Source organism: Gavia stellata, chromosome 19 (genome assembly GCF_030936135.1).
Source record: "Gavia stellata isolate bGavSte3 chromosome 19, bGavSte3.hap2, whole genome shotgun sequence".
Classification (NCBI taxonomy): Eukaryota; Metazoa; Chordata; class Aves; order Gaviiformes; family Gaviidae; genus Gavia; species Gavia stellata.
In genome coordinates this window covers 6,270,900-6,284,647 of record NC_082612.1, presented here as the reverse complement: position 1 = coordinate 6,284,647, position 13,748 = coordinate 6,270,900, and the positions used below count along the sequence as shown (strand labels likewise).

The 13,748-nt window shown below is 44.1% G+C and overlaps 2 protein-coding genes across 2 annotated transcripts; one reads left to right on the top strand and one right to left on the bottom strand.

Annotated features, from left to right (window-relative positions):
* The first annotated feature begins 2,863 nt into the window (after window positions 1-2,863).
* On the top strand, window positions 2,864-5,180 carry MAD2L1 (mitotic arrest deficient 2 like 1). The gene is made up of 5 exons (XM_059826795.1): window positions 2,864-2,943; window positions 3,100-3,246; window positions 3,399-3,519; window positions 4,126-4,229; window positions 5,008-5,180. The coding sequence occupies exons 1-5, from the start codon at window positions 2,868-2,870 to the stop codon at window positions 5,178-5,180; spliced, it is 621 nt and encodes a 206-aa protein (XP_059682778.1). The 5' UTR covers window positions 2,864-2,867.
* Window positions 5,181-5,187: 7 nt separating this feature from the next.
* Window positions 5,188-10,829, bottom strand: RPL7L1 (ribosomal protein L7 like 1; the record flags this gene model as incomplete). The annotated part of the gene is given in 8 exon segments (XM_059826725.1): window positions 5,188-7,013; window positions 7,279-7,491; window positions 7,743-7,852; window positions 8,119-8,256; window positions 8,425-8,588; window positions 10,521-10,629; window positions 10,776-10,801; window positions 10,803-10,829. Coding segments are annotated over 7 exon segments (783 nt in total), but the record flags the coding sequence as incomplete, so codon positions are not given.
* Between the last annotated feature and the right edge of the window lie 2,919 nt (window positions 10,830-13,748).

Below are 13,748 nucleotides of genomic sequence, written 5' to 3'. Positions count from 1 at the left end.
ATTGGATTGACCTGGCAGAGAAGCTGAGTGACACTGACCTAAACGAAGTGAAGAAAATGAAGACAAGTGTTGTGGCGCTTAGGACATGTAACAGAGAAACAAAGATGAAATAATTGGAGAATGTGAAGGGAAAAGCAGCAAACACACAAGGTCAAATAACTAAACCTTCATGTAAGTGAATTATTGGTGGGGGGAAGGAGGGGAACATTTTGATAACATGAGAAGAAAAAGAGAGGTGAAGATGAAGAACATTCCAGCAGAAGAAATACAAAGGTTAAGAAAAAGAAAGATACTACTTCATGGGCTTAAAAGACCAAACTTTTCAAACTAATGAATTGGCTAGGGAAAAATAATGTGTTAAAAGACAAAGGGAAATATTAGGAGCTTTGTACCACAAAAGAAACTCAGAAGTATTGAAAATATGCAGCTCTTACCATTAGATTATGTTACAGGATAGATAAGAAATGTAAAGAAAAGTAGTGACACATTGTAGAAGGGAAATTTATTTCCCTAAAAAGAGAGAAAAATTAAAATTCCAAAATGCAAAGAAGTTTTTGGTTGGGTTGTTGTTCTTTTTTTTTTTTTTTGGGGGGGGTGGGGGCGGGCACATCAGCGCAGCAACCAGTGTTAACTGCAATACAGAACTGGGGATAGAGAAGTGATCCAAAACTCTGTGAAATACCGTGTGCCAGGTTCACTGAAGGAAGCTTAGAATTTTAACAGAGGTACTGGGGATCACCACCACCTCTCAGTACCTTCCAGATGAATCTTGGGAGAAATAAAGAAGCAGCAATTAAGTCTGTTGATGATAAGCATGTCTGCCCGGTCATATCAACAACAGATCTTCAAGCCATCTACACTAAAATACAGTGAAATTAATTTGGTAAACCAAGAAGCATTTGGATTTTTTTCTTCCATTTGGTTTTAACAGTAAAACAGCTGGAGGAGAAATGTCTAAATATTAATCATAAGCTCCACTACTCTTGCCTGGCCTCATGCAACAGGGCTTTCAAGCTCTTAAATTTATCACAAAAATGAGCAGCTCTCCAAAAACCTCAGAGGAAGCAAAATGGATGAAAAGCCAAGTGGGAAAAAAAAGAAGGTTGAGAGCATTTTGGGATAGATGAATAAAAACATGATAGTCCATTAAGGTTTGAAGCAAAACAGCTGATATTCACAGCTATCTAGCTTCTAAAAGCTGGGCTTTGTATGAAAAATGCTTCCATTACCATAGGCTTTGAAATACACCACTCCTGCTCAGAAAATATTTTATTCAGAAGACTAATGTATAACACAATCACTAGTGATCAAGACCCAGAATAAAGTTCTCTATGTTAATAACTAAATTATTCAGACCCTTTCAGAACTTCAGCACATGATTTCAGGACTATAGTATTTGTTTTAATCACAGCAGTCTGAACCCTGAAGCAAACTATACTTCCTCTTAGAGCAAAAACTGGAAACAACAGAAAGTCTTCGCTTTTGAGAAAAAGTATTTTATTATGAGAAAATAAGCAATCACACCATCAATTCACTCTTTCAGCAGTTGGCTGTGTAATGACCATACAGTTTTTATCCTAGGTTTAAAATACTCCTGTTTTGAACGTCACTTCATTTTAAGGCTGTTCTGATCAGTCTCTTCCAAGGTCAATATGGGCACCTAATACAGGTATGTCTTAGGTGATAATGTCTATTGATTCCAGACATTTCAGAAAAATCATATTCCAGGAAGGATTTAATTTGCCGCTCTTCCACGCCCAACAAATCCATTCACTTTTCACTTACTTGTCTGTTGACTGATTTTATCAGCTGACTAGCCGGCAAACTGGTTACTATCCCAGCAGACTATGGCTTCTCCTCTTCATGATACTATATAAATATTTCAACACTTAACATTTGCTTGCTGTTTCACTTGGTCTCTCTTACCTGTTAACCTCTGCCAGGGTTTCCTCCATTTGATAGTCACCTCTAGTTGCAGCGTCTTCCTTGGTGTCCCTGTAATAACGAGATTGAAGTGTTTTGACCAACTAGCAATTGCCCTTCACTGTGGCAGCCTGACAGCAGGGGTGGGTATGTCCAGAGCAGTGAGCTCGTGGGTTCCCTGCCTTTCTAAATGCCTCTTAACCCTTTCTTTTTATGTTACCCGCTATCCTACAGATTTAAGGAGAAAGTGTCCCACTCTCCCAGGTTCTCCCTGCCTGCCTTTTCAGTGCTTGCAGAACAGACCGGTTTTATTTTAGATAGCTACTAAGTGATTTATAGTGAATGCTACCAAAAAACACCCATAAACGAGGTACATGCTTCATTTCATTCGTACCTGGAAAGTATCATTTCTGAGTTCAAAAGCGCCTTCATACGGACGAGCGCATCTAAACAAAGTCTGAAACCGAATTTCCCACAGCACTTCCATGGCGAGCCTGTGCTTCCCTCAGCCCCGCCACAGGCGACGGCTCGGCCCCGCGCAACAGCGCCTAGAGCTGGTGGGAAGTTTAGCGCGGAAAGACCTTTTCTTTCTCACAGGTAGCTGCCGGAACTGCACCCAACAGCCCTTTCCACCGATGGCAGCAGGGCAGCCCCCACAAGAAGACACGCTGGGGCCGGCGGGGTGCGGTGCGGTGCGGTACCCCCCCACGCCCTCAGGTGCCAGAGCCGCCGCATCGCCTCGCGCCCCTCCCGCTCACAGCCCCACGCATGCGCACCAAGACCGGCAGCTCCCCAACGGTCCGCGCACGCGGAGAGGGGGAGGCGCGGCCTGGCTAGCGCACGCGCGTGCGCGGCGGCGGGCTGACGAGCCGGGAAGGGGCGTTGCGGCGGGGCGGGGCTCGATTTGAACCGGGCGGCGGGGAAGCGGCGGCCGCGCAGCCCCCATGGCCAAGCAGCTCGGCCGGGACCAGCAGGGCATCACCCTGCGGGGCAGCGCCGAGATCGTCGCCGAGTTTTTCTGTAAGGGGCTGCGGAGGGGGGCTCGGGGACCGGGGTGGGAGGGAGGACGGGCGAGGGGGCAGGCGGCTGGTAGGCCTCCTGCGGGGCGACATGGCCGCCGGCGCGGGGACCGGCCGCCTCACGCACACATTTCCCCCCCGCATCCGCGTGTTGCAGCCTATGGGATCAACAGCATCCTCTACCAGCGGGGCATCTACCCCCCCGAGACCTTCACCCGCGTCCAGAAGTACGGGCTCACCCTCCTCGTCACCACCGACCCCGAGCTGAAGAACTACCTCAACAACGTGGTGGAGCAGATGAAAGGTGCGGGGGGGCTGGGCTGGGCAGCTGAGGGGGCCTCTTCAAACTGCCAAGCTAGTGCCGCTGGCAGGAGCCTGCTGCGCCCTCCTCGTTGTGTCTCTGCTGATGTTTCCTACCTCTCCCGCACTGCAAGTAACAGCTGTGGCTTCTTTCAGAGTGGCTGTACAAGTGCATTGTGCAGCGCCTGGTGGTGGTCATCTCAAGTATCGAAAACAATGAGGTTCTGGAGCGGTGGCAGTTTGACATAGAGTGTGACAAAACTGCAAAGGATGAGAGGTGAGTAACTGTTCTTTTCCGCCTGCTCTTCCCTATACCTGGTAGCAGTGCAGGCACAAGGTAAGCGCCATGTGCATCAGCACTATTCTGGTTCCTCAGAGCAGCTGAGATAGCCTTTTCTCAGTATGAGCATGGAAGATGTTCCTTCAAACTTTCCCAAACCTACTACCTTTCTTACTGCTGTTCCATTTGTCTGTAACCCAGTCGTTATATGATTGAAGCACACATAATCCTCAGGTGTGGTTTTGTTGTGGCTTTTGGGTTTGGGGTTTTTTTAAGCATCAGATCAAAACTTGATTTTTAATCATCAACAAAGTATATAAAATCCTCTATCAGGTACGTGCCCTAAAAACCTACCACTTTCCTCTTACGCCAAAATGTTCTCATCCATTCCAGACTGAGAATAAATCTAAACTTCACAAACAACAATAAAGGGAGAATGACTGTCACTTAACTTTTCTAAGCCTCTCTACCTAGGGCTTAAATGAGTGTCACTGCTATAAAAATCATATAGCAAACAGACCTTAATAGGGAGAACTGTATTTAGAGAAAACTGTCAGTATAGTAGAAGCTTTTTTGCTTAACAGAGTTTTCCTATCTTTCCAGTGCACCACGAGAAAAGTCTCAGAAAGCTATTCAGGATGAAATTCGATCTGTTATCAGACAAATAACTGCCACAGTAACTTTTCTGCCACTGTTGGAAACTGCCTGTGAGTATTCCTAACTTCACTACAGAAATCAAACTTTTATTTTTAAAAACCTCAACAACTTTTCCACTTTAGAAAATATTTTCTGCTAATTTTCTAGGGCTTTTTAATAATTTTATGTCATATTCCATCACACTTCTGAGACAGCATTTTGTTAGACTGAGATCATGTCTCTTGCAATGGTGTACAGTATGGAAAACAGTATGTTGGATTAAATATTTCTAAGAATTATCCTATAGTGTTTCTTACACAAGAAGTGAAAATAATTGCAAATGTAAATACTGTGTGCTGTCTCTCATTAAAGAACTTGGAGCAACTTCATTTAAAGGGACTAGTGGTACTTTCTCCCCAAAATACTTAAAAGCTTTTCTTGTCAAAAGGACAGAACTCAGGGTGGCCTAACTAACTTAATGAAACCAGTAGATGTACTCTGAGGAATGTAAGTTTTCATAAATAATAAATTATTTTGTGACTGTAGCTGTGGACAGGCTTGTATAAATAACGACTGAGTTAGCAGTGTTACATAGAGCTCAGCTCCACAGCATTTTAACGTTTAAAAAAAAAAAATTCACATCATACTTGAGCAAACTAAAATGGCTATACATGAATATAACCAGGACTTGTTTTTCATGTTTCAACTATTTCTTTTCACGTAACTAGTATCAGTGTAATTTCTGAGAACCTTGGTACACGTCTCAAATTCTTGAAGATGCACTTTAACTTCAAACATGCCATCTTCTTATGCAGGCATTACTGTTAACTTGTTCACATTTGCTTACAGGTGCCTTTGACTTGCTGATATACACAGATAAAGATTTGGCAGTGCCAGAAAAGTGGGAAGAGTCAGGACCACAATTCATAGCCAATTCAGAAGAGGTTCGTCTTCGTTCCTTCACTACTACAATCCACAAAGTAAATAGTATGGTGGCTTACAAAAAGGATTCCTTTCCCTGAGGCATGGGAGTTTTGTATATATCCTGTCATCTTGTATAGTTTCTGTTCATAGTGCAGCTAACTCATGAACACATCATTACTGTTGCTCTTTCTGAAGTATGATACAGAAAAAAGGCAATGTGTTTGTCTATGATAATGTGGTGCAACACTAGACTAAGCTAGCGTTTTTAAAGAGGTCTAAATAAGGTGTTCATAATGATAGTTAAATTCTTACTTAACTGTATGAGCTAAACTAATGGTGTGTTAAACTACCGCATTCACTAGAAAAACTGCCAAATCTAGGATTAATTACTAGAATTGTGTTCCGATCCTGTAATTCAGCATTTTAAGGTTATTATAAACTACATTCTATTAGCAGGCTTAAGTTCTCTCTGGCACTAAAAAAAAAAATCTCACTCCCGACATGCCAGTTCTTCATGTTAAAAGCCTGGGTTGTTTTATTACCAGAAACAATCCTAAAATGAATCAACAGAACAACTCTGAAGTTACTTGTACCTCTTTACAATGAAAGCAGCTGTTTAAGATTTTCCTGATAAATATATAAAGCCTTGTATATTAATGACTGCTGGACTCAAGTTCTGGGGATGGTGTTGTTCTAAGTCAATGTACGTCTCTAGTGCCTGTCAAGCATTTTCTATGTTTGTATTCTTGTTTTACAGAATAAAGCTTGAAATTATATCATGTTCTCTAATTCAGAGTCTGTACTACTTTGTATTTAGATGGTTTAATGAATGCTATATCTTAGTTTATAACTGCCATATTAATACCATAAGGCATCCTATTTATTATTACTTTAACTGTTTCCTCTGAGTCTCAAAACAAGTGTGTTGGAGTCAATATGAAACCCATTCATAGATTAGTAGTTTGCCCCCATGTAAGTCTTCAAATAACAGTATAAATAGTTACGGTGACCTAATGATTAAGCACAGTGCCTTCCATATTTGTTAAATGGCATTCTTCATGCAAATTAGGGATTTAAAATTCTAAGAAAGTGGTAATAGAACTTTCAGGCTCTTCCCTGGATTTGTTCATTTCCTTCATCAAATTCACATCAGCCAGAGTATTTAGCTTCTCCCACTCTTCTAGAGTTATATACAACTCTTCCTATTGTAACAGTGTAATTTCAAAAGTTTATTTAAAAAACATTGTAGTACAGGGGTAGAGGATATGTAATCAAAGTTTCTGGGCTTTCCTACCAGGAAATAGTTCTAACAGTCCCAATCTAGCAGAATTGAAAAGACAGCCTTTTGTAAATCAATAGCATAAAATCATGGCTTTTAAAATAAATACAATCTAGGTACATGAAAAAATGTTACATTACTCACTTCTAGGGCTTGCACTGCAGTAACAGAGGAATACCTAGTGTCTTCTTCTGCCTGTCAGCAATATTCTTAAACAGGTGACTGCACTGCCCCTTTACACCCAGAAGGAGGTGTACTTCCCTCGGGAGGACTGGATCAGAACAGTGAGTGCAAGTCAACTGTAACAGAAATTTAAATCAGGAACTGACAACCACTCCTTTATACCAAAGATGAGATCAGGAGGTGACTGGTACAGAGCCAGCAGTAACAGGTATTAAAAAAACCTTATTTTACAGAGATGCAGAAGTCAGATTGCTCCAGGAAGTTCAAGTCACTTCTTTCTTGCGCCAAATACAATTTATCTTCTTTAATAGGGACCATCCCAAAGTCCATCCCCATCATCGTCTGTATACTTTTTCTACAGAGGCACCAACAGTCAAGAGATACAGTATATCACTGCATAGTAATAATGTCCATGAAAACTACATGTGAAAAAGAACAGGTTACAAATCCTGAAGTTTTCACAAAGACCCTGCAGAACAGGAAAGAAAGAAAAAAACCCAGTCACATTAATGCAATCTCCCAGAAGTCAAGCCTTTATGGAGGTGTCCAATAGGATTTGCTGATACCTAACGGCACCCACACTCTTCATCAGCTTCCCCTACCTTGAGGGTCACTTCTGTAGAGCAAAGAATCAAAAACAAAGGAGCCCTCCTCATCTCCAATGGCAGTGTAGTTATTCTTAGGACACCAGATAAAGGATAAGATTTAGAAATTACACAACAGGCATTCCTCACCTGACTAGTTCAGCTGACGTATAAGCTGGTTGATTGCTTCACCTCTGCAGCCAGGCTTACCCATTTCCTTGAGGAAACCCACTTTGTTACGTGAAGCATAGCGAGCCACTGACAGATGGAATGGCCATAGAAAGTTTGTGACTTTTTTGAAATACTTCCCAGCCGAGTAGATTTCATGAATAAGGTCTTCCAGGCAAATAATACCACAGTCTCCTGCAGAAAAAAAAAAAGGTAAGAAAATCCCAACAAAACAACAAAAACAACAAAAACAACAAAAAGCCCCCCACAAACAAGATGCCCAACTGTATTATCTTTCTTCATACTACTTCATACTACTCCAGCACTGTCAGTCCTCCATATACAAGTCTTGCAAGATTTTTCTCCCTCCCTCTTAGGTCAGATTGCAAACTCTCAGCATCCGCCTCTTCCCTTGATTCACTTCATTTTCTCATCCTCTTCCTCACCTAAATGTTTCTCTATCAGCATATTGTCTGTCAGAGGCATCCTCTTTTTCTCAATCTTCGCTTGGCCCCGTTTCAGGATGAGCTCTCGTACAGATTTCAGGTTAGGGTGTCTGCGGAAAAACAAGAATCAGATTCTGTAACAGAGACACGATACAGCAGGAAGTCCCATCCAACTTCTTTGTATAGAGGTGGGAAAGTAACCAAGTTACGTTTAAAACAACGAGAAAAGGGACGATCACACCTTTGTCAACTTTATATCTAAAAGTTTTGACCATTACTGGAAAAGCCAGCTATAGGTTTGTGACACCAGATGGAGAATCAAAAAGCTATGATATTTACATACAAACGACTATCGAGTCACAGGACTAGTACTTACCCCCACGCCACGTAAGGTTCTACAATCCGCAGCATCTTCAGCGATAAAGGAGTCAGTTTAACAAACGTTCCAGTGAAATTTTTTCTCAGCCGCAGCAAATCAATCACTCTTCTTACTCTCCTACTCACTCCCTTAATACTGAGTCAGGAAAAAAAATACTATTAGTAACCACATTACAGCAACAAAAGGTCTCAGATTCCCTGCAAGGAGACATGTCTGGGTTGATTACCCTTCCTTTGCTTAGCAATGATGACAGCTACAAATAGTAGCAAAAATAAAAGGTAAGGAGCAACAGAAGTTTCTTACTCTACAATCCGCACAACAAAGGCTAGTTTGTGCTCCTGAGGTACAGCCGTCTGTCCAGGTCTCTGCTCCATGCGCCTCAGCCGGATGTCATCTCGGTGTTTGCGCCATGAATCTCGAACAAAAGTCTCAAGGCGTTTAAACTGGATTTGTTTCCCCTTCTGGTGCTAAAGACAAAAAGATCAGAAATTACCACCCTTCCCAGCAGCCTTAGAGGTTTGCACTCAAAGGCCAAATGAAATTCAGAACTTGATGAACTATGCTCTTTCAGTTTTGGAGGCAGTAGGAAGAAAATAAATTTGATAATCTAAGCCCAAGGGAGACAGAACTGAGGAACAACGTACGAATTTACAAGCAGCTAGCTATCATTTATGAACAATGAACAAACAGTTTTTCCGCAGAAAAAAACTAAATTAGGAAAAACAGAGCAAGACCCAGGATACTTCTAGGCATAGGAGAAATCAAATGGAAGCATTTGCAGCCACAAACAGATCTTCACAACTGTGTACACAGCTCGGCCAATCCCTGGGAAAGCCAGAAACAACATGCGTATCTGGGTAAAACAGATGCTACAGCAATACCCTAGCGTGACTCAAAATTACCATCCAACAGAAAATAACTAGGTTTAAAGTCCTTTTCTATAAAAGCACACATGCAAAAAAATTCCAAGCGTTTAAATAACTATTAAGTATTACTAAATTAAACACAGAACATCCAGCTTACTTGAAAAAAAATCTTTTCAGAACTATGGGAAAATTTAAAGCTTCTTTTAAATTAAAGAGATGTTTAAATGCCTATCCTTACCTCAAGAACAAGTACATCCACCTAGATCATAGCACTTTCTCATATGAATAGGAACTGAATACACATGGCAGTTACCTAATAACATTTTAGGTAATTTAGCCGGTAGTGTATTAGGCCATTTTAAATTAAAGAATCTAATGTTATGTGTCTTCTGTTCTATTTCACCTTGTAAATCACCCATGAAGTTGGCTTGAATTTTCAAAGCAGGCAGACCTAATCAAAATCTCATCACTAGGGTCACTTTTCTAGTAAGTCTTAAGAGGTGGCTATTTAACACTATTGCTTATGCTTCCACTTCCATGTTGAAAATACAGCAAGCTATTGATATATTGAAAAACATTGTGTTTATTGTGTATTATTGTGTCTAACAAAAACGTCCTGGGTTCTGCACATAATCCCGCCAACTCCAAAGAAACAGATTAACTGGGAAAGCTTTAAGCCAATTCCAAGACAGGCACCTGCTACATTAGCTGAGATACAGCAGAACAGGTCTCAAAATCTGAAATAGAAAGGTTTGCTGTGCTCTGCCAGTCTGGAAGCCACACACTGTGCACAGGCAGTCTCTGCACTAGCAACATGTGACACCCTACATGCAGAAAAAGGCTTCGCGATGACCTGTCTGTGCTCTAACAGGTTTATCTAGCTAATGATAGCTAACTCTAAACGCAGTCTCAGAAAAGCACACTATTTCTATGAAGGTTTACATTGCAAAGGTGAACGGGTTTTAGACAGTGTAATCGCATGGTAATGTAAACAACTCAGCAGCATTACATCTTACCACGTGTGGCTATACACACGCAGACCCTGGTAATTACCGATCTAAGAGGAACAACTCACAGTCTTCAATAGATTTGTCTTTCAGTATAACAAGCCCAAAAGTTTTATCCTCTTTATAGGGCGCAGAGACACATGGGGAAGATGCTCAACAACCGAAAAGATGAAGTCAGGGTTCCCCTCAGAAATAACCCAGAGGATCATCACAGTATCAATACAGAGTCTCAGCAACTAGCTGACTCCCTCCTCTGCCCACCCGCAGAGCTCCGGCATCCCCCCTCGCCAAGGAAGCTGATCACTCACATCATTTCTACCATTGTACGGAATTACGACTCCCTCCTCCCAAACACAAGCACGGACGGCTGCAACAGCACTGCAGATCCACCCCAGGCTTCACCCCCTTACAGCCAGGCTCTCCCAGCCGGCCGCCACCCGCAGACTGCCGGACAACGCCAACTCCTCCGCCCCGTCAGCTCCCGGCCGCACCCCCGGGCCAGGGACCCCCCCCGGCCAGCCCCTACCTTCCGCTTGCTGAGGAGTGCCTGCTTGGCCTGGGTGGCCTTGATGGCCTGGTAGGCCTTCCTCTTCTTCAGCAAGTTCTCCGGCACCAGCGGGATCCGCCGCCTCGGCCTGCAGGGCGGGAGAAGCCGGTCACATCCAGCAGCGCAGCACCGCACCCCGACCCCCCGGGACTCCCCCGCCGCCGCCACCCCCAGCCCCGCGACCGCGCAGTCCCCGCGGATGGCGGCGGATAGCCGGCGCGCCGCCACACTCACTCCTCCTCCGCCATCTCGCCGGGGGTGCCGCTGCCGCGCATGCGCCGGGGCGGGGCGGTGTCATGGCCGTGCAGCTGAGGGCACCGTTCCCCACAGCTCCTCCTCGTCTTTTACTCTGCTTTGCCAGCGAACCTGCAGGGCGCGGAGGCATTTCCCCGGGGAGAGGAAGAACGACTCTGTTGTCCAGGCCATGCTCTGTCGGCGGGAACGGGTACGGACGAGATGGCGGTTCTGTGAAAGCCTAAAAACCGTGAAGCCTGGAAAGCAAGCCCGCACCCCCAGCAAGGGGCTGCTTTGAAACCAGGTGCCTTCTCCACCTCACTTCAGAGCTCCCAAAGAATGCTAGAGGGGAAAAAATAATTAAAAAAAAAAAAAGGCAATGGCGGTGTCCATAAGTCCCCTCAGCTCTTCCACTGCCTGCGCCGTGGTGACAGGGCAGAGGCACCCCAGGCAGGGGATGGAGGCCGGTGCCTGGCAGGGGTGGGAGCTCCCCGCTGTCGTACACCTCGCTGATCCCGGGCAGAAACATAGGCCGCTGCAGAGCAGAGAGACAGCAGCAGGGGTGGTTGGGCCGGAGGTTTTGCCTCAGGCTTGGACCTGCAGCGGTTCTATGGGAGAGCACAGCAGTATCCACATTTGACAACACCACAGGGTGTAAGCGCCTTCCCTCCCTGCTGCTCCATCCCACTTAAAAGATATCAAGGCCAGCATTACCCCTGTTGTGAGTGCCAAGGAATTAAAATAACGGGTTTGAAGGGCTGTGGCCCCTGGATCTTAACTGCTGCCCTGGGCAGCTTGTGCAGCCATGTCCCTCTCCCCAGCTCTCCTGGTCTAAGAGAGATGTCTCACCAGGCCAGAGGCCTGCAACAGAGAAAAAGCCTTTCAGAAAGAGCTTGTCTTTCAGCCCCTCGCCTAAATGCCCTGGGGAGCTTCCCTAGGAGGAACAGGCTGTTTTCTCCCCCTCCCTGGTAGCTTCCAAGTGCAGTGGTCCTGTCCCCAAACAGCAGGTCCTGTCTGAGGGACCAAGTAGACCCAAACAAGGACTCGTGGGCCAGACAGTGCACCTGAAGTGCAGGCAGGCAGCTGGTCACAGCCACTTTTGAGGAAAGGATCTCAAACATGGCCAGGGTCCTGCAGAGTAGGAAGACAGACAACCTTTCCTCTCAGGCAGCAGGGTCAGTGTGAGGAGGCAGCACACCATGTCCAGCTGTGCTGGACAGCAGGGTGGTTATGGAGCAACGGACTAGGGATGGGGAGTTGCCATGCAGAGCTGTAGGCCCAAGAGGTGGGCCAAGAAACACAAGCTTTAGGTTTTCAGAGCTGGCCCTGCTTTTTACACCTTCACATGACTTTTGCTGATACTTCACATGAATGTTGTGCAAGAGAATAAGGTTACAAGAGAACATTATTCCTTATACCTGCCAGATCTATTAACATCTCTACCATTTTACACGGCTATTTGAATTGATCCCTTATGTGTTTTTTTATATCAAATCAATGTGACTTTGACCAAAAATGTATTTCTCAAGAAAATAGACACAGCAACATCTTGAAGAGGCACTCGGAAGCCATGCAAACACAGAAGCTGCTTTGCGTTTTAACATCCCTTACCACTCACTCGGGACATTAAAGAGCATCTGTCCCTGCCTGCATGTAATAAGTCTGAATGCTAGATTAGGCTATACCAATAGCCTAAACATTGGGCAACATAATTTCACATTTGGGAAAGGTTTGGGAAAGCACTATGCTTACTGGATCACATAGTTGGGGTAGCTTGTGATAAAACCTGTGGTGAGAGCAACTCTTCTTAGAAAATATGAAAGGACTATTGCTTGGGACCTGTAGGAGCTTTTGAAATTATAGAAACACAGTCAGGATTTATGTCTAGCATAGCTGGATTTCAGGCTGAACTCATGGACCTGGGCTAAGGCGATGGGGGCGAAGTAAGCCTAGGACAGCATCCAGAGCAGTGCATGTCTCTTCAGCCCAGGGCAAGGAGCCCAGGGAGAGCAATACTAAGGAGAGCAGCCTGATTCGGCTATTTACACTGCACTGAACATCCTCAGCTGAATGACAAAAAGCATAGCTGGCAAACACCTGGAATCAAAGCTACAGCAATGCTTTTGTGTTTTTTTCAAATTCCTATTAGAGAAAAGGGGAAATTGGGACAAGCGGTTTGGACAGCACTCTTACCCGTAGATGGTGCCATAGCCTCACACTAAGGACATGTTGTTGCATCTGATGAGGTATTCATGTTCTGCTACCTCCTCTTTGCCACGTAGGGTAGAAAAGGGATGTGTGCCTATACAGTGGACTTGTTACTTTCATTGCACCTCTAATCAATTTGATTTACATCAACCATAGTTTCCTCTTTGACTTAACAGTTGAGAGCTTGAGCCTTTCAGTAGAAAGCTCAGTGATGTCAAGGTTTAACTGCTCACCTCAATTAAGCTGCAAACCTTTATGACACTGTAAATTAGGCCCCTTCTATTTTGACACCTAATACTCAATCATCTGTATTTAGAAACATGATCCCACATTCCAGTACCTGCTCAGGCATACAGTCTGCAAAGTACACACCCCTTGATGAGCAAACCCAGCTTCCTATCAACTGTTCTCTGATGCAACCTTTTGGATTATGAGGCAGAAAACAATGACCTTATTAAATAAATCGTACAAAACTTCCACTGAAGAAACTAGAAGCAAATTCGTAACTACATAGATTTCACTTTGACATTAGGGTAAGCTGCTCCATATAAAAATAGCTGAAATCTCTGGTAGCTCACAACAGAAAGTGTCGCCCATTTACATCTACAAATGAGTGTGGTTTGTTTAACAGAAGGGAAATGCAAACGGGATCTTTGGTATTTCATTATTAATGGTAAGGAAACAATAAGTAAGTAAATATTTCAAGTACTGTTGCTATGACATGTCACACAGCATAGCAGCATACACAGGCTGACTTGTTAAACT

What these genes read in the sequence shown, in the direction of transcription:
- MAD2L1 (XM_059826795.1), top strand. Translation starts at nt 2,868, where the DNA reads ATGGCCAAGCAGCTCGGCCGGGACCAGCAGGGCATCACCCTGCGGGGC. An exon ending in AAAACTGCAAAGGATGAGAG is followed by an intron (nt 3,520 to 4,125) that starts GTGAGTAACTGT and finishes CTATCTTTCCAG; the next exon opens with TGCACCACGAGAAAAGTCTC. An exon ending in GCCACTGTTGGAAACTGCCT is followed by an intron (nt 4,230 to 5,007) that starts GTGAGTATTCCT and finishes ATTTGCTTACAG; the next exon opens with GTGCCTTTGACTTGCTGATA.